This window comes from Bemisia tabaci, chromosome 2 (genome assembly GCF_918797505.1).
Source record: "Bemisia tabaci chromosome 2, PGI_BMITA_v3".
NCBI lineage: Eukaryota > Metazoa > Arthropoda > Insecta > Hemiptera > Aleyrodidae > Bemisia > Bemisia tabaci.
In genome coordinates, this window is record NC_092794.1 from 73,763,879 (window position 1) to 73,784,588 (window position 20,710).

The following is a 20,710-nucleotide window of genomic DNA, read 5'->3' on the forward strand; positions in this document are numbered from 1 at the left end:
GAAAATTTCAACGCTAAATCATTTATTGTAAAAACTCCTGTAAGATTCCATGTATTTGAAGTTATGACGAAGATAGCAATCGGCCATTTCCACTCCCCGCCCGCCTATCGAACGAACGCTCCATGTGTGTTACGTTTTTTCGTAGGCCATCACCAATCTATAGTTTCTAGATCGTTGGTTTAATGTCGTATGAGATTTAGTCCCCCCCCCCCCCCACCCCAGTAAGGACTCATTTTAGTTTTCCTTCAAAATGCCCACCACTCGGAAAGACACCTCACACAGTACGTTTTAAACACTTTTAATGCGGTCTACATACCACCCGAAATTTTTTTGCGTGAATGTAACTAGAAGGCCTACTGATTGAGGAACAACAAACTGCGAAATCTGTAGCTTGGCCGTTTTTGAGAAAATGCGATTTTTCGCTTTTTTGGCGGGAATTTCAGGTCAAGGCGCTGAAAAAGTCAAGATGGGCTGTTTTTGTGGCTTTAAAATGCTTATCCTATACATTAATAATCAATCAAATGTCAGTACATAGCTATTCAAGCATATTGCCCAAAATTCGTATCCTTAAATTCACGACTTTCGGGTTTTTAGGGGGTTAGTCAAGGAGAAATCCGAAAAAAAGAGAAGTATAACTCAAAACAAATTGCTTAACAAACTTTCCTCTGTAAACGTCGTCAGTAGGTCCTCTTGAACAACATACCAAAAGTTTACCACAGTTCGATCCTGGAACATCCCCCCAAATTGCCTGAATTTCAAAATTAAGGTCATAATAAGGCCTCTGGGATTTTGATCTTTTTAAAATACACATACAGTGTCATGTGAGGTGTCGATTCCTATGTAATTTTGGTCGTAGATTTCAGATATGAAGTCAAAAAAGTCCCCCGGTCAAAGGGGGTACCCCAAATCCAAGATGGCAGCCAATTTGGAAAGACGAGGGTGAATTTTTAAAAAGCCAAGATATGACTTGACATAATTATTTTCCAGATATCGTGATTTTGCCCTACTTTGAAGGTAAACAAATCTTACTTTGAAAAATTCTAAAAAAAATTCCGTCAACACCACGTGAAAGCACAAAAAAAGTTACTAAGAGTTACTAACCATATTATCAGATACCTGCATGAAAATTATCGTGCGTAAGTAATGCGCCAAAACGTGATATACCGCGATGTGCGAATTTCAATTTTCGCACATTGTCTTTTCGCCCCACTTTGAGAGCAAAAAATCGTACGTTGAAAAATTCCAAAAAATTTATGTTAACACCACGTGAAAGTACGCAAAAAGTTGAGTTAAATACCATACTTTCAAATGTCTAGATGAATTCCATCATGCTTTCAGAGACGCTTCGAAACGCCAAAAAGCGCGATTTGCGGAAATCGAACTTGCAAGCGTACCACATACAACAGCCGTGCGGCACGGTTAAAATTTTTTTTTATCTTCAATTTTCTTTTTATGGTCTTTCTTTACACACTTAAAGGAAACTTTTGCAGGGTTCTCCCATTAAAAATTCGAAAAAGCTATTTCTAACGGCCACCCTAGTGGTCAGGGGCTTGCATGTTGATGGCACCCAAATCCTCAAACGATATGAAACCAGAACTTACTTGATGCACTTAAATCTATTTCATCTTTGCTTAACAAGTTAAAAAGGAGATCTAGGAACAATCCAATATCATTGAACGATTCTTCTTGCGCAGCACAATCAGTCGTGACTCGACCTGTGTTCATCTGAGCATAGGTTTGAATGACTTGACAACAGGAATCATACAATTTGTTGCTTTGCTCCTGGAAAATATTGAAACAGAAATTTTAATGAACAAATGAAATTGTATCTAACGCATGATATTAAAATCAAACATCTAAAAGGAGTTCGGCGAAATTGCTACTAAAATGCAGATTAACCAAAAAGTCTGCTAACACTAAAACAGCGAATACCACTTCAGTCATTGTGAAAGGTTCAAAAAGCTTCCTCTCATAGATAATAAAATAATGGCAAGATCACTGAATGGTAGATTCTAAGTAATTGCCTCTGTCTACGGGTACTTGTCAGTAGATCACTTGATACAATAAAAAAAAAACTCTAGCACTTTAAGAGAGGTTTTCTTATTAAATTTTCTTAAAAACATGATCAACAGGTTGGAACACATAGAAAACAACTTCTAGGACACAAATCAGCCTATTCAAATTTCCTACAGGCAAAAACACCAGGATTGACTGAAAAACAGACCAGGATTGAGTTCAAACACACAAGTTAACAATATTGTTGATGATATAGATCAAGAACTAATATGATTTGAAAAAGAACTTTGATCACCAGTAAGTTAAAAATGACATTTGGATGAACAGGAGGAGCAATCTCTGCTTAAAATTTAGGAGCCATAGAAAAAAATGAGAAATAAGTCAAACTGGCGAAGAGGCAAATTAAGTTTGAATTTGGTTACTTCAAAGCTGATGAGATAAGAAAGCAAAAATCGATACCACAATATATGAGAAGAATTAAAGTAAAATCATGGTGTCAACTAAAGTCAAACACTGAAAATACAGCAATTTTGTATGGCATTGTACCACAATTTTTTAAGACAGCATTGCTGCGCAATATAAAAAGGTTATTTAATACCTCTCTGCTTTCCATTTTTAAAATTTTTTCCAAGAGAATCAGCTCATTTTCATAACAATTAGAAACTACTTTGCAGTACTGCTGTAATTTTTCATGATTGTATCAACTCATTGATTATTCTCTATCCTCGAACCCATGGAAATTAATCTTACATACAAGAAAGGAATATAGTAGAGTTATATCTGGAATGGAAAGGTTTGATGGAGTTGCATTGACATATCATTGTCTTGTATCACTTGAAATTGTGTGCAAGCTTATGAAATTATGCTCTGTTGGTATGACTACAAATATACAGCTATAATCAAATTATACAGCTTGCAGACACCCAGAAAGTACAATACAAACAATACCCAAAAGATTTAGCAGAATTAGTTCTCAAAATAAATACGGCAAAACATTCCCCCCCTTTTTTTTCTAGAAAAAAAGCCACACATTAGTCAAAGGTCGGTTAGACAAACCTACCAACAGAAGAGTTGCAAGGAAAGTCTAGTCTAGAACTGATTTCTATTAATGATAAAAATTCGGAGGGGGCATGCTGACATTCAGCAGCTTGGAAGATTCACACATCATTAAACAGGGGAAACATTAAAGTCGTGCTTATGAAAACGAGATTAGATGTCTCAGCACAACACTTATCATTTGACTTGTTTCAGGGTATCTAGCAGTTCTTGAAAAAAAAAAAATTCCCTGACATTTCCCTGTTTTTCCAGTTGCTATAGACACCCTGCCTTTGAGTTCAAGGAAACTTTCTTTCCCAAGCTCTCCATAAGAAGTTGAACAAACAACAATCTAGGTTCCAAATCGTAGGACTTTCATTTACATACAGTGTCTCTTCATTGTGGTAGCAATCAAACAAAAACTTCATGTCCACTCGATATAAAAAGCTGACGTTTGAAACAGTTTAGCCATTTAAGGTATGAAGCAGAAGCTGAATACTTTCTATATTCTATATCCCTTGGTTAAGTAGCTGGGTGAATTCAAATAAGCATCTAATCTGGTATCCCCAGCTGTTTTAATCGTCATAATCTGAGAAACATTGGCAGATCAAATTGTTTTCTAATTTTCCACGCTATTGTTGACCATTAAATACTACTTTCCACTTTATTTGGACTGAAATAAAAATTTAGGAGAACTTTGAATGTGCAAATTGCCTACATTTGTCCCAAATTTGCTTGTCTCCCGTGCCTGGTTCTTGACTTTAAATCGATGTTGCAGCATAACTAGAGTGATTACTTGAGAAAACTTTATCGGAGATGATAGTAATGCTTTTGAATTTGAGAACAAAAATATGTCAATTTCTTTTTAGCTCCATCAATGACTTTTTCACGCGCTAGAATGATTGTCCTGAGCAACAGTCAGGAGAGACATGGCAACAATGTAATAAGCTCTAAATGATTGCTGTAACGATGAGGTTTTTACAAAAACGACTTTTTTTGTTTCGATTGAATAGTTCACACGGCGCAGATGGCAAAAATACTGAAATTCGCAAATTTTTGTGCAAGATTAACGCCAATAATGATGCCAAACCAAATGCTATACACGCTAACTAACAGGGCGTCAAACATACACACACACACTAATATCAGCTCGTAAAATACTTTCGACGTGTGCGTTGGGGAAAATTTTTTCTTATTCCGATACTCTAGGATGTGCTACTAAATATTCCGTGAAAAACCCCCAAAATTGTCTGTACTGTCAGAGATAAGCTTAAAAAACAGCTTAAATCCATCCTGTCCCGTTCCTTTCGGTCCCATATGTATCCATCCTGTCCCAGTGTCCCAGTTTAGTGGGACAGAGTGGAAAACTGTTACAACTGAGACTTGCTTGTTTAAGCCCGGTAGGCGTTCTTTTCTACCAATTTAAGTGAAACTTGGTACCCGGAGGTATTTTTAAATGGAGAACTCGAATTTTCAGTCGAATTTTCAAAATTCGAAAATCCAAGATGGCGGACGTGGCCTAGAATGCTATCTCAGCATCTAATCAATCAATTAACGTAAAACTTGGTACCTGGAGGTATTTTTCAATGGAGAACTCGAATTTTTAGTCGAATATTCAAAATTCAAAAATCCCAGAAGGCGGACGTGGCCTAAAATGCTATCTCAGCACCTAATCAGTCGATTAAAGTGAAACTTGATACCCATGGATATTTTTTGACGGGAAACTGAAAATTGTAGTCAAATTTTCAAGATTCGAAAATCTAAGATGGCGGCCGTGGCTTGAAACACTATCTCGGTGACTAATTAATTGATTTAAATGAAACTGGACCGGAAAACCTTGGTATTAGAAAAAGAAAGGAAACTTTAATAAGGGTGCAATACATGGTTCCTTGTGTATCTTAGGCTACAAAATCGAAAAATTCCTGGGTTTTTTCCATCGTGCACACATTCTCCCGGAAAATTGACTCTTCTGGAAAAGCTAGATTTTTAAGGAAAATTCCAATTTCTCCGGAAAAATTCCGAACTTTCCCGGGATAAATCGCACTGATACAGGTAAATGGAGGTGGTCTTCAGAATCAGCGCAAAAAATTTTTTCCGAAATCGTTGGCAAATCTTCGGAAAATCCAAAAAAACGTTGTCCGGTGTAGTTGATATGTTAATGCAATCCCTGAAACTTTTCCTGGCTTTATCTCCACTTCAGCGGGCACACACCCGAGCGAAGTTTTAAAATTCGGTGTTTCTGATCCACTTTGTGTTGCAATATTCCAAGAAATAAAAGCTTCTTCTCGAGTTGAGGGAGGACAGTGTGTATTTCGATAAGCAGACGGAACTTTCTAAAAGACAAGCAGAATAAGCTTCAGATATCTTTCATGACAGATGAATTTTTCCTCAATTTTTTTAATTCTGCAAGATATGAAAGGGTTACATGTTTACAGTTATGCTTTAATTTAGTGCTCGACGATGTTTAAATGAAAATTGTGTTCAATTTTCAATTAAAAGTATTATATGTCACCTCTGGGATGAAAATTTGGGAAATCAGGCAAAATTAGAGCAAATTTTGGGAGGTGATACACTTGACGGTGGAATTCGGGTTTGGGCCCAACTATTAAGCTCGATGAGCTATATTTCTTAATTCTACACCTAATGATAGTCAAAATAAAGTTTGGTTTGCCCAAAAATTCACAAAAAAATTTTGGGAGGAAATAGAACCTGGAATTGGACCCTTATTTAAATTCACCCAGTTATACTATCATCATATTTTTCACATTCATACGTCAACAGGCCATGCCCGAATCAAATACCTCTTCTTATTGCTAAAGTTGACTTGTTGATTGAATTCAATTAGCTACTGAATCAAATAGCTCTGCTGCCATGCTAATCGACAATGGCATCAAAAGATAGTTTGACATCCATCATCAACTTTTGACTAGGCAAAAAGTTAAGCCTGGGACTGATGCTATTTTAGTTGAAAACTGATGAATACTTGATCAAAATTTGATCCTCAACTCAAAAAAAATTTATGAAGGAAAAACAAAACCAAAACATTGCATTCATACCAAATTCAATAACTTTTTACAAACAGCAGAGTTAAATGCTACGCAAGACTACGGTAGGTGATGGTGGTGCACTGCTAAGCAGGTGTCTTTTTTCTCAGACTCTTCTTGCAAATTGATCTGTATGTTTTAACATTGTCCAATTATGAATTAGTAACCACAGTAATTATCAAGGGTTATTGAAGTGAAAAAAATGGAGCTTTCTCAAACATTTAGAGAACACAAGAATTGAGTGATTTTACATACTGCTAGATGAGAAGTATAACTTTCAATCAGGCGGAGACAATAATTCAATCCTATTTGCCTCTCTTTTCCCTGTTATTGAAAGCACACAAGGCATTAAATTTCGCAAAAAGGATGAAAAGTGCAAAGAAATTTAGTTGCGGTTGCAAAGTTTGAACAACAAATAAACAAATCAGCCTATAAAAGGCAAAATTTTCACTTAATCAATTTGAGCAGATTGTTTATATGTATGTTTGACTTCTTCACGCAGTACCGGAAATCTAATCGTAATAACATTCAAATAATAAATAGAAACCTCCTAACCTGACTTTGTCACACACTTTTAGAATCTGAAGAACCCAATATCATTCAAATTAATCGCTTTTATTGAAGTTGGAGGACAAAAAATTAAAGGGAGAGATACTATCAGTAGATCAGCTGAGTGTACAAAAACCTCTGTTGACCATTTTTTTTCTTATTATAAAGATGAGTTGGTGGCAAAACTACACATTTTGTGTTAGTTAGAAAATGAGTATTGACTGAAGTCAGAAAGTAGAAAAAGTTGCAAGATTGGGATTTTAGAAGTATAGAAAACATTTTAGGACACTTCAATTACAAAAAAATACATGTTAAATCCAAATAGGCCCTCGCAGTTGAATCAATGGATGCTAAAACCAAACATGTCAAATATATGATAAAGCTTAGAATGTGGGCATTCATATGGTCCTTAGGGCTCATAAATATGAACTTATAAGGTTTTAACATGGACTGATTTAATTTTACAATTTTACTTTTTACAATAAATATGATACGAGGAATTACGATGGTCCACCTTCACAAAGCCATTCTATACAGTTTTAGGTTCCATTTTCACTCACAGACCATGAAGAGCCTCCCAGAAATTAGCCCTACTTTAGGCAGTTGATTCAGCTGTTGGACTAACCTTCCAATGGTAGCTTATGTTAACAGAAAACTTGGGAAAAAATTTCGAGAGGAGTAAAGGAACTGTTTTCGAGTTATGGAGGGCGGAGGGGTCAAAATCAGGCCTAGTTTTTGGCTGTTTTCCTGTTGAATTAATGTACCAGAGTTCTTATCATTGTTTAAACCTATTAAGCACATTGATTCCGACGTATTTTTACCCGAAGAATCAATTTTTAAGGTTAACGAGTCGACATATTAATCGGTTAAATAAATTTTTAGCTATTTTTACCGAAAATTGATGATTTTCCTGATTGAAATCAGCTACTTCATTCGAGATCAGAAAACCTGACATGATCACAGCACATTGATCCCCATGTATTTTAGAATCATCCACAAAAAGAATGCAGAACTTGCCGAAATGGACAAGTGTGCACAGGAATACCAAAAAGAAACATATTTAAAGATAACATTTGGAAAACCAAAAAATGAAAACCGCGTAGAATAGATTGTTAACGTTAACAAATCGATACATCCATCAGACATACCAATTTTTGGCGATTTTGTGAGGAAAATCGATGGTATTTTGAATTTGACAACAACAAGAGATGGGATCAGGTATGAAGAGAGGGAAAACTGTCAATTAGATTTATTTCCATAATCTTTGTCTCATTAAATAAGTCAAAATAATGCTTGAGCTCCTTCACAACGTCAGGATACTATTAGACGAAGGAGGTTTTTTCAAATTTTTTTGGAAGGGTTTTTAATTGTTGGTTTTTTAGGGTTTTTCAAAGTTTTAGTTCTCAACAATGTAATTTTTTGTTTGTTTTCCAAATGTTATTATTAAATTTTTTTTTTTTTTTTAAAAAAAAAGTTTTTTTGGTATTCCTGTGCACATTTGTCAATTTCAGCAAGTTCTGCATTCTTTTTTGGGATGATTTCATAACAATTGTAAGAGATCAAAATGACCAATACATATATCAACTCTTCTAACTCAAAAATTGATTTTACGAGAATAATCACGAAGGAATCGACGTGCTCCAGTCATGTCTAGAAGATTTCTCCAAGTTCAATCCCAAAAAATCACCAATTTTCCTTAAAAATTGCTGAAAATCGATTAAACCAATCAATATATCAACTCATCAACATTGAAAATCGATTCTACGTGTATGAATAATGAGCTTTGATTATGTCAAGTGCGTTTCTTTGATCTCGGTGGGAGAATAACTGATTTCAATCCTGAAACATCATGGATTTTCCATAGAAAATTGCTGAAAATCAATTTTGCCAATCAATACATTGACTTGCCAACGTTAAAAATCGAATTCACGAGTGCAAGTAAGTAGTAATCGGTAAGTTCCAGTCATGTTAGGAGGACTTATTCATTCATAGATCGAAATTGAAAAATTTCAATCCTGAAAAATTGCTAAAAATCGACATAACCAATCAATAAACCGATTTTTCAACATTAAAAATCGATTCTTCATGTAAAAATACGTAGGAATCGATGTGTTTAACATGTGCAAACAACAATAAGAACCCCGTAGACACATCAATTCAACAGGAACACAGCAAAAAATTAGGCCAGATTTTAACCCCTTTGCCCCCCCCCCTTCGTAACTCGAAAACGGTTTCTATACTCATCTTGAAATTTTTTCCTGAGTTTTCTGTTAACATACCCTTCCATTTACACCTAAGTCTGATAGTCAATCTGTCTAAAAAGGGACTAAAATAAGCCCCTTTTTGAGGAGACTCTCTACCACTGGTAGGTTCATTCAACAATAAGAACCAACATCCACAATAGCTATCTTACAGCTGACCACTACATAGACTTCGGTCAGTTACAAGTAGACATCACAGTCAGCAGAACCAATCAGAGGAGAAGACATTTTTCCGAGCACTTCTTTTCCGACAGACTTTCTTGAAGCCACCATCATTCATTTTTGCAAAAATTCCAGTACAGACCACAGAATAATTTAGATATCCTTGCTGCATGCAAATTCACTATGTATTGCAATCTACTCGTAGGAAGATTCCCTGTAATTAATTTTGAGAACCAAACAAAAATTGCAGAATTGTTAAGTTAATTATTGATTAGAGTTGAATAAAATATCAAGAGAAAGGAAAATTACATTGAAGACTTACGGGAACAAGAAAACAAAGGGAGGAGGATGCAGTTTCACAAAATAATTCCAGGATGAGCTCTACAATTTGCTGATAATTGTGATAAATTCCGATTAATGTGGCGTATTCCGATAAAATTGGTGACAAGAAATTGAAAAGAGGCTCTACGGTAGAGATTTCAATACCCTGAGCTACACCTGTTCCAAAACAATCAAAAAATATATATTAGTTTGCAAGAGATTTGAAGTTAGCTGAGGCTACAAATGAGGCACAGGGCAACATGAAAACTGAAGTGTCACAGGATGTGTATCTTCATCAAAATTATGAGCAAAAAGCCTAGGTAATGAAAATTGCCGAACTTAATTGATTGATAGGCAAGATGTAAGCTCCTATGATTCAGGTTAGAATCGGCCAATTCAAAATACCTACTTGTGAAAGAAGCCCAACGAAACTTATCTATTTGACAAAATGCCTCGGTCAGGTTTTATCAAACTTTCACTCTCACTTCAGAATGTAGAGTTCATAATTTTGTCATAAGGAGATAAGCACTTTGAAAAAAACATTTGATTGTGGAGTACACTGAAATCAGTGCAGTGATTCTTAAGGATGGTCGTTTATACATGAAAAGGATTTTTGAATTGTAGGTCATAAATGCATTATTAATTTTTCCTTTGTAGACACATTTTCAATATGTCTTTTGCATTCTGAGAGACATTTTGGAAAACCGAGGCCTTATTTGATACAAGGATATTTCTCTTTCAGCACAACACGACTTCACATAAAAATCAAAGGAAACAGCAAATTACTTGTGGGAACATTTCAGTCAATTTGAAAGACTACATTGGACGAAACCTGAACAAACATGACATAACTTATTCGGGAGGTTCAGATCAAATAGTACGGTGGGTACGATCAAACTGGACGATTTTTTTATTGGATTTTGCCACTTCGGGGGGTTATACTAGATGAAAAAATAGTCGTTTTTTCCGTAGAACCACTTTCAAATTCGTGCAGGATCCAAGATGGCGACCGTTAAAGATGAAGGCCAAGCGTTTTTTTGAAGTACTACATCTCTGTTGCTCATTGGCCGATTTTGATTTCCTTTTCTAAGTGAGAGTTAAAGGGGTCCAGAATATGATTAAATTATAAAAGTTTCAACTTGACGGACAATTATTCCAAAATTTTAAAAAGAACTTTGTTGAAAATTCCTGAAAGAGCTTGATGCAGTTTTTCCGTTTTTTTTCGTACCGTTACTTGAGAGGCCCACTGAGCGGCCGGTCGGCCGCGTCTTACACCGGTAAAACGCGCTGTATCTCTCGAACCATTCGTTCGATTTTAAAACTTTTGGTCTCGTTAAGAAGCTACAAATGAAACAATTTCAAACAAGGTGCATTTTTACATTTACCTCCAAATAATTTGCCATATTATGAAAATACATGAATTTTTGAGGTTTTGATCGTCTTCACAGCCGTTGATTTTTTGTTTCTGGGCGCAGTTAGAGCCTTTATTGTTCTTGAGATGGATGGAGGATTCTCTGACCTTCAAAACGATACCATAACCTTTTTTCTGCGACCAATAGAAAATGTCTGGGGACGATTTAGGTCGCGCGTTCGAGTAGAGGTTCGCCACTTATGCGCCGTGCAACGTCGCGTCGGCCGGCATTTATGCGCTACTATACTGGAATATGCGTGATTTTTTATCATGCATCGCACAATTTCCATGAACATTGTAAATTTTGAAAAATCCTTTCGTACCCTCTTCAGACGGAATGAATTGAATTAAGAAATCTACTCAGCTACGGCTCTAATTGCGCCCAGAAACAAAAAATCAACGGCTGTGAAGACGATCAAAACCTCAAAAATTCATGTATTTTCATAATATGGCAAATTATTTGGAGGTAAATGTAAAAATGCACCTTGTTTGAAATTGTTTCATTTGTAGCTTCTTAACGAGACCAAAAGTTTTAAAATCGAACGAATGGTTCGAGAGATACAGCGCGTTTTACCGGTGTAAGACGCGGCCGACCGGCCGCTCAGTGGGCCTCTCAAGTAACGGTACGAAAAAAAACGGAAAAACTGCATCAAGCTCTTTCAGGAATTTTCAACAAAGTTCTTTTTAAAATTTTGGAATAATTGTCCGTCAAGTTGAAACTTTTATAATTTAATCATATTCTGGACCCCTTTAACTCTCACTTAGAAAAGGAAATCAAAATCGGCCAATGAGCAACAGAGATGTAGCACTTCAAAAAAACGCTTGGCCTTCATCTTTAACGGTCGCCATCTTGGATCCTGCACGAATTTGAAAGTGGTTCTACGGAAAAAACGACTATTTTTTCATCTAGTATAACCCCCCGAAGTGGCAAAATCCAATAAAAAAATCGTCCAGTTTGATCGTACCCACCATACTAGGAAGGGTGGAGGGGTGTCTGAAATGTGAGATAATTTATGTATAGCCCTGCATGTAACAATAGCGGATGTCGAGATTTCACATTGTGAGAAAATCGCATTTGAAGTTTTCGAAGCTTTGCACTTTGCGGGCCGTAGAATTGAGAAGATTATTGTTAATATTTTCATGAAGAGCAACTCTTCCTGTAAAAAACACGCGTTTTACGATCCATGTAAGTGAAAAATTGAAGGAGTAACAGCGATTTGAAAAAAATGTGACATCCACTATTTTTACTGAAAACACTTTTTTATGCATGAAACAATGTCTTCAGTATGGGTAAGGCTGGTGAAACGACTGAAATGAACCAAAAGTATGTGAATGTATGTCAATGCTGAGTCATTTAATCGAATTGAACAAAAAACTAAACCGTCTGTAACTTCAACATCAAAAATAAGGAACAAATTATAAAATTAATTTCTGGCAAAACGGTCCCAATACGTATCATTTGAGTGCCAGTTGCAGCCCGTGGCCCGTGCGCGGGCAGTTATCACAGGTGCATTAGAATCTCCACGATGTCCTGCCGCGCCGGCCGAGAACAGTGAGAACAGTGGATTCTCATATCCGCTGTTTTTACAAATAACATGGTTTTCAGTTCATATCTCGCAGAAAAATTACGCTGGAAGTCTGAAACTTTGCACAGACATTCTTTAAGGCTCCAGAATTCGCAAAAGGCGTTTGCCCTAAAAATGGCGGATGTCAGCGACCCCTATGATTACATATATGTCCTCAAATGAGCGACCAAATTAACTGTAAAGAATATTTTACTGTACCTATGAATCTTTCGAGGATGTCAATCATTTCAACTTTATTTTTTTCCTCATGGAAGTTCCTATTAAAATTGTCCTGACATATTAGATTCTTGAATCGATCTTGTAAAGGTTTCAACACCTGAAAATGAAAGATATTAAGTTATCAAGTATACAAATTAAGTATCTTATCATTGAGATACAGGTGCATTTTTCAGTTTAGCTGAAAATATCTATTTCCAATTAAGTTTACATCCCCCAACAATAAAAAATTAAAAAAAGCCGCCATTACAAAACTAGTCAGCCAATTTTGCTGAAGACGGAAATCAGTCTTAATGGACTTCTGCCTACTATCAAAATTTCAGCTTAAAATATTCATTTTTACTTGAGTTACCGCACAGACAATGTTGAAACTCCCCCACTTAGGCCCCTCGCGAAAACTAATCAAGGTATTTCAATTTTCTTTCTGCATTTTAAAAGTGCTCTAAAGGGACTAAAACCCTAAAAGTTTTGTTTCCAGAAGCTTGACATTCAATGGCACACTAAGCTCTGAAAACTAAAAAAAATCACAGGTTGCCTGAAATACATACACATATTAAAATTGAAATTGAAATTTGTATACTTGTGTATATACCTGAAATGTTGATCATAACGAAATGATTGATCGTTGGGAAAACATATGACAACCTATGGATGCCATCTTGGAATTTTTGGGCTTAAATGGACCACTACTAAGAATCATATACAGGGTTATACAAAAGTCACTGACCACCCCTGTAGCTTTTTTCCAAATTGAGATAGAAGTTTGAAACTTTGGGAATGTTCCTCGGTCTAAAGTAGCAACTTTTTGGTCCCCCCAAAATTTTGGGGGGCGGCCCCCCTTAAGGGGGGCGGGGGCTAACTTTTTTTTTTCAAATGGCAACCCCCCCTTTGTGATACCTCATTCGAAAGATAATAAAAAAAGAAAATTTTTGGCGCAAACAGCAGGTCAAAATGTTCATTTTTGACAAAATGGCGGCCGGTCAAAGTTCAAAATGGCGGATATTTGGCATCTCCGTTGTTTATTGACGGATTGGTGTAAAACTCGGAATCCTAGGGTTTTTCGAGATGAGAAAAACGATTCTGGCATTGGTTTTCCAGAAAAGTCAGTCCTTTTTAAAATGGCGGCGGTCAAAATGGCGGCCTCGAGCGGGAAGTGGATATTTAGGCTGCATATCGTTGGATTTACATGTAACTTGGTATCTGGGGGTATTTCGGCACTAGAAGAACGAATCTTCCATAGGATATCTAAAATTTTGACAAATTCCAAAATGGCGGCGGAAAAATGGCGGGAAATCAGTTTTACGGCTCTTTACCGATGGATTAGCATGAAATTATTTGATATTTCAAGAATCTAATGAAAGATTCCTTTTTAACCAACCAAAAACCGCCAGGATATCGAATTTCATGCAAATCCATCTGTGAAGAGCCTTAAAACTGATTTCCCGCCATTTATCCGCCGCCATTTTGGAATTTGTCAAAATTTTAGATATCCAATGGAAGATTCGTTCTTCTAGTGCCGAAATACCCCCAGATACCAAGTTACATGCAAATCCAACGATATGCAGCCTAAATATCCACTTCCCGCTTGAGGCCGCCATTTTGACCGCCGCCATTTTAAAAAGGACTGACTTTTCTGGAAAACCAATGCCAGAATCGTTTTTCTCATCTCGAAAAACCCTAGGATTCCGAGTTTTACACCAATCCGTCAATAAACAACGGAGATGCCAAATATCCGCCATTTTGAACTTTGACCGGCCGCCATTTTGTCAAAAATGAACATTTTGACCTGCTGTTTGCGCCAAAAATTTTCTTTTTTTATTATCTTTCGAATGAGGTATCACAAAGGGGGGGTTGCCATTTGAAAAAAAAAAGTTAGCCCCCGCCCCCCTTAAGGGGGGCCGCCCCCCAAAATTTTGGGGGGACCAAAAAGTTGCTACTTTAGACCGAGGAACATTCCCAAAGTTTCAAACTTCTATCTCAATTTGGAAAAAAGCTACAGGGGTGGTCAGTGACTTTTGGATAACCCTGTATTCTAAAATATGTTGGATTGTATTAACACGTAAATAAATACACTTTCAAAAACAATGCTTCACAGATATTACATGATAATTTTTGACTACTTCACGTAATCTGATAAATAGTAAGTTTTAGACGTCTCAACAACTGTCAAGAAACTGTGATTGAGTCAGTCAAAATGGGACTTAAAGTGAAAAAAAGAAAAAAGTTATATAACTCTACCATAGCTCAGAGGGAATAATCTTTGGCACAAAGAACTTTAAAAAATTGACTGCACAAGGGTATTTCAAAGAACCCCGCACAGAGCATGGGGTCAGTGGCTCTCGATGAAAATCGATGAAACTTTAATAGATTGATATAAAGTTCATAAGTAAGGGGAAGCCGAAAAATTAGCTCAGTTTTGCGCGTAGAAACCGAGCTATTAGCAATTGAATCCGGACTATTTTCTATCATGCCGCAGCATGGCGAAAGAATTCCGAGTCCCCTCTCCTCTCGTTGTACGGCGTTCTCGAACAGACCTCACGTCACTCACGTGAAGATAGGTGCTTATGCGCTCGGCCAGTCCGAATGCCGTACTCCCTCCCTCCCTCTCCCCGCATCTGTCAATTCTGTTTCAGCAACTACATTTCAGATTAAATCGGCCGGCGGCGCCGGCACGGGAGAGGTGCGAGAAGCAGGGAACTCCATATCGCACAGCCCAAACGGAGCGTCCTAATGAAAGGAGTGAGTGTAAAACAAAGAGCTGTAATTATTTTTTTTTAAGTAGTATTTAAAGTGAATTTATTATGAGCGAATTGACAAAGCCTGTGGATTTTGAAAAAGCGAAAAATTCCAGAAGTCGACGTCAAATTCCCTGGGTTTTTTCTCAAAACTCTATTCCCTGGGTTTTCCCTGCTTTCCCGGTAGTGAAAGCCCTGAGTGTCTACCTGAGTTCTGACCTTATTGTCGACATTTTGACCGCAATCTTGAATTTAGAGTGTTTGATGCAAAGAGCCGAACAACATTGGCTTTTTTGTCTAGACATCAAAATGAAGAGATCAAGAAATTGTTGACACCAGCTTCTTCAACATGCACTTGGGAAGCTTTTCGTGAACTTATACTCCTTGTCTACCTCGGCAGAAGTAAAACTGAAAGTTTGCCAGTTACTGCAACAGTTCATGCAGTATAATTATAATGGGAGTTTCTCAAACCACTCAGTTTTAAGTCTAGGTTTGCTGGTGACAAAAAATTAATCTCTCCTAGTTTAATGTAGCAAGTATCCTTTCAGTTACTATTATCAAGAGCAGAATTGTGTGGGGGACATATGTAACTAACAAATTAAAGGACTGAGTGCTGGAATGAATTAATTTTGTTGAAATTGGAAGCTTAGAAACTAAAAATGAGAAAATGTTTACTACCTGAACCCAGTATTCTTCTCTTTTGGATTTGTCATCTATAGCATAGCCACCGAGGGTGAATGCCTTGTAGAGGCCTCGTTTCGCTTTGCTCGGCAAAAGATCTTGACTTGTTTTTTCAGCTATTTCAATAATTTTCCATAAGCCCTCACACTTCAACACATAGGTCCCCCTGAAATGAGAGCAAATTTCTTTTTTTTTAAAAAAAAAAAAAACCTATGGATAATTTCCAAGAATGAACGGATCACAGTTTTAAAAAATATGTGTATCCATTTGGTTTCAGCTTGTAGGTTGCATCAAAACTTGTACCATGATTATTCGAAACGATGACCATTTGAAATCTATAATTCCAGAAGCTAAGAATAATTGTACAGAGGAATACATCAACAGTATGCCTGGCAACAATCCCTGCTGTTTCTGATGACAAAGTTTTTCCGAGTCAAATTCTACAATCCGCCCATATCCTCTATTTTTAGAACTTGTATGATTGTTCTGTGTCTGGAAGGATTAGAATAGAGATGGCGATTCTTGGATCAATCATCTGGGACTCAAAGATCCATAAGAATGAATCGATTCTTTCACACCAATCTTTCCCAAGGATAGATTCTTTTAACCTGGAATCGGATCCTAAAAATTGGTTTATAATTATCCCAACTTTAGCGTATCTCCCAGAGCTTAGGTGACTACTTGATTGAAAGTGAGGAAGATTCTAAAAAAACATAAAACCTTAGAGCTTACGGCACATAATCCTGCTCATTTTCCTTCCTACAAGACCCGATCTTCTCAGATTCTTTTCAGCTCTTTTTACCTATAAAAAAGATCAGATCGGCAAGGGAACAATCTTTTGTCACATGTTGAATCTTGTAGATGTGTGGAATCGGCGGGAATCTGGAGGATCGGATCATCATATCATGATTAGATAGGATTATGAAACAGAAAAATCGGCAGAACCTCCGTAAAGTAAAATATTATATATTTCAAAACAAAAATCTCCACACACTAATAACTATTCAGTAATCAACTGTCATCAGACAAGCAATTTATATGCATCCATTATTCGTTTGTTTACCAACTCGATCCCTGATGCACTAAAAGATCGGCACTTGACGATCTTGAATCGATTCAGAATCATCACATGACTTTAAGCATATATTAATGGCTAATTTTGAAATTTCAGATTGGCGGTAAAGATCAGAACGTTGAATCGATCTTCTGGAAGATCCATTCTCCTTAGCTGATTCGGATCAATCCTGGCGAATTAATTCTCAGTCCAAGAATCGCCATGACTACATAAGAATTTTATTTTCATGGGTGTCTTTTGGAGCTTGCTGCCCTAACTTTTGCTGCTGAAACCAAACCTAACTTTGGTTTTTTCTCAACACCTTTGGTAAATCGAGTTTTTAAAAAGAACGAGGAGAGCTCCAAGCCAAAAAATTGCTCTCTGACAAAACTTTAATTTACCAAATAAATGGTAGGTGGTGATAAAAACCAAAGTCATTTTCGGTTTTCTCTTATGCAGTTCTTTAAATCCGAACACCAAAAATCAAAGAAAATCCTCAAAACTAAGCATACTGCTTACTTACAGATGATGTGAATGAAGATAAAAAAAATATTCAAATTCAATTGATAGAAAAGTAAATGTACTTCATACTTCTCACGGTAGTTGACTAGAGAGATGAGAAGATCGACTGTTTCTTCAATTAACATAGGCTCTCCACTGTAATTTAGGAGATTTATTTCAATTTTGTGGAGAATGAAATTGACAACCCAGCGTGCATGTTCTGATTGTTGACTAAAGGCCATCATTAACGGCATACTCAGCTGAAATTAAACCGAAACTAATGAGTGCAATTAGGTAGGTATACTTCAATTTGTGAGAGATTGAATCTTCTGTGTAAGAAAAAGAGAACTCTTATTGAACAGGGGTTAGTTAACGAACTGGGGGCCAAAAACCTGGCCATGTAGCAAAAGTGTGGATTTTATCAGCGACTAAACATTGCAACAAAGAATGGACCACTAGACAAGGTACGAATTTCAGTATTATGATGCATGTTTCTAAACCAAAATTTCACTTAGAAAACGATGCGCACAACGAAAATTACCGAAATCAACTCCTCACGCAGATATTTAATGATTCTTGATGCGTGAATTCAAACCACCTGCTCAAGAAAACTCAATGCTCAACGTGATTCACATCGCGTGCTAAACGTTATCATGACAGTCTCTGCGATATAAAAATTTGGCAACTTCAAACTTGACGCTTTGGCTCAGCTATAGCAAATTGCTAATAGTTTGAACAACACATGATGGGAAATGAACATTGCTCGATTGAGAAGCTTGCTGAAACCGTTGTAGTGCGCGATTTGACTCACGTAGAGCTTTGAGTTTCTTGAGAGCGGGCAGTTCAAATTCCTTGTGACCAATGTGAAATAAAAACGTTGATATCTTCGTTAGAAGTTGGTTTCAGTAATTTTCGTTGCGCGAATCGTGTTTTACGTGAAATTCTGGTTAAAAAACATGTATCAGAGTGCTTAAATTCGTACCTTGTCTAATGGTCCATTAAAAGAACATGACCTAGAATATAGTTTTATGACAAATCACACGATTTTAGCCAATTCATGGAAATCAAAAAGATCATCAATGTTCATAAAAGCTCTTCATACCTGCTGATAAAAACCTGTTGACATAAGAACTTCTACCGTTTCTATACATTCTGGATTTTGTCCATTACCAATACTGACATTTAAAGCAAAAATACTGTGACTCCACTCCGAATATTGCATTTTTCCTCGGCACTTAATGTTCTGTCACATGAAAATCTGATGGACACTATGCTTCATTTTTTTCTTTTTGAGTTCTGAACAGTAGGAATGACAGTTATTTTGAAAGTTAAAGAAGGAAATTAGTTGGTTCTTTTAGTTAATGGTATTTTATTAGAAAATGATTAAGAAGGCACCTATTGAGCAGAGATAGTGTTTTTATTTCGAACAGCAGAGTATTTTCATGAAAAAAACAGAAATGTTAGCCTCCACATCAATCATTATGGAGGGCTCACACAATAATCAACGTTTCAAATCTTAAAGTTAAGCTTTGATTACTGTTTGCTCAACAACGATTATCAAAATTTCAACCGATTTAAATGCATTTTCAAAAGGCTGCTTTTGGAAAAATGATCCTTCATGATTGATCTACAAATCAAAAGTTCCAAAAAATTCATTCAAAGAAAAATTTGAAACATGCCGATGGTTATGCAGTATCAGGCATTCATCTGCACAGTGCCCCTGAATCAACTTTTAGTCAACGTTGAATGTACCTACATCAAAAATTCAAGTTGGAGGTTGTAGTGGGGTACTTCCTGATGGGTTTTTGGGCAATTTTGAAATAGGTCATCGGAGCTCCTAGAGAGATAATCGCATTTTTGTGGTTTTATAAGGGTAAAATAGCAAAATTGGCTTAGGGGCGACAAAATAAAATCCTCTTGTAACAGAAACAAGGTTTGGAGGGTGGGAGAAAGTTTTCAAATTCTACCATCTGTTGATGGATTAAATTTAAGAACCTTTTGTTAACCCGAACCGTTCGTTTTTCCCCAACTCTTCGCTTCATCCTGCCTCTTCTGTTGAGTCAGCTGCACCCATCAAGGAAGTAATGGCATTATTTGTATTATTACTTTAATGTATAGAGTAGAGAAGAATATTAATAACCGATTCTGACCAAAATAAAAACCCAGCACTTGAAGTTGGAACGCGATTTGGGTCATTTTGACGATTTTTAAATCTGGCAACATTGCACTTTGAAATTATTGAAATAAGCCATTTCTAATCAGAAAATTTCAGATTGCACAGTTCTCGTAATAATTTGGAGGAAATTCCACCACAAAACATTCATTTTTTCATGAAATTCGATATTTTGGAGTCCACAACTTAGCAACACTGCCAGTAAGACAGGGACAGTGAAACTTGCTTGGACGTGACCATTTCAGGAAAGTTGCATCTCATGCTAGGTAATAACATACTATAAATTCAGATTCGTAAAGACAAGGATAGGGCGGGAGAATTACTTGGTCGCCCCTGAGCCCAGTTTGCTATTTTACCTCTAAAAACCACAAAAACGCTATTATTTTTCGAAAAAGTCCCACAAACTATTTCGACATTGACCAAAAACCCATCAAGGAGTACTCGACTGCAATTTAAGATTTGAATTTTTTACTTTGAATGAAAATGCCACCTCGAGACCTTCATTTTATCATCGAATTGAATATTCAGGAGTTTGTAACTTGGCAACACTGCCTTGGGGGGGGGGCAAAAAAAACTTGCCGGGCATGAAAATTTCAGGATTGTTGCATCTTATACTAGATAACAATTTAATAAAAATTCAGTTCGGTTAAGGCAAGAATGAAGGAGGAAGAGTTTAATTTGTTGCCCCTAGGACAATTTTACTATTTTACCCGTACAAAACCACAAAAATGCGATTATCTTTCCAGGAGCTCCAATGACCTATTTCGAAATTGCCCAAAAACCCATCAGGAAGTACCCCACTACAATCTCCAACTTGAATTTTTATGTACATTAAAACTCGATTAAAAGTTGATTCAGGGGCTCCGTGCTGAAGGCTCAGAAGCATTGACGACTTAATTTTTTACCAAACACTATCTGTAAAAAAAAAAAAAAAAAATTAAAGTTACTGGAGTAAAAAATGCTAT

General features: G+C 36.5%; 1 protein-coding gene across 5 annotated transcripts in view; it reads right to left on the minus strand.

The window, feature by feature from the left end:
- The window catches only part of LOC109037546 (exportin-4), a 76,635-nt gene that overhangs the window by 17,457 nt on the left and 38,468 nt on the right, over nucleotides 1-20,710 (minus strand). For 4 of the 5 annotated variants that reach the window (XR_002009485.2, XM_019052268.2, XM_019052270.2 and 1 more), the window contains exons 4-9: nucleotides 17,663-17,832; nucleotides 16,015-16,183; nucleotides 12,584-12,701; nucleotides 9,390-9,565; nucleotides 6,351-6,419; nucleotides 1,602-1,782 (exon numbers count right to left, since the gene is read on the minus strand). Coding sequence is in view for 4 of the 5 variants with exons in the window: in XM_019052268.2 (XP_018907813.2) it covers nucleotides 1,602-1,782; nucleotides 6,351-6,419; nucleotides 9,390-9,565; nucleotides 12,584-12,701; nucleotides 16,015-16,183; nucleotides 17,663-17,832 (883 nt within the window). In the remaining variant the exon portion in view is untranslated. The remainder of the gene's footprint in view (nucleotides 1-1,601; nucleotides 1,783-6,350; nucleotides 6,420-9,389; nucleotides 9,566-12,583; nucleotides 12,702-16,014; nucleotides 16,184-17,662; nucleotides 17,833-20,710) is intronic. The other variant, XM_019052269.2, reaches the window with a different exon arrangement.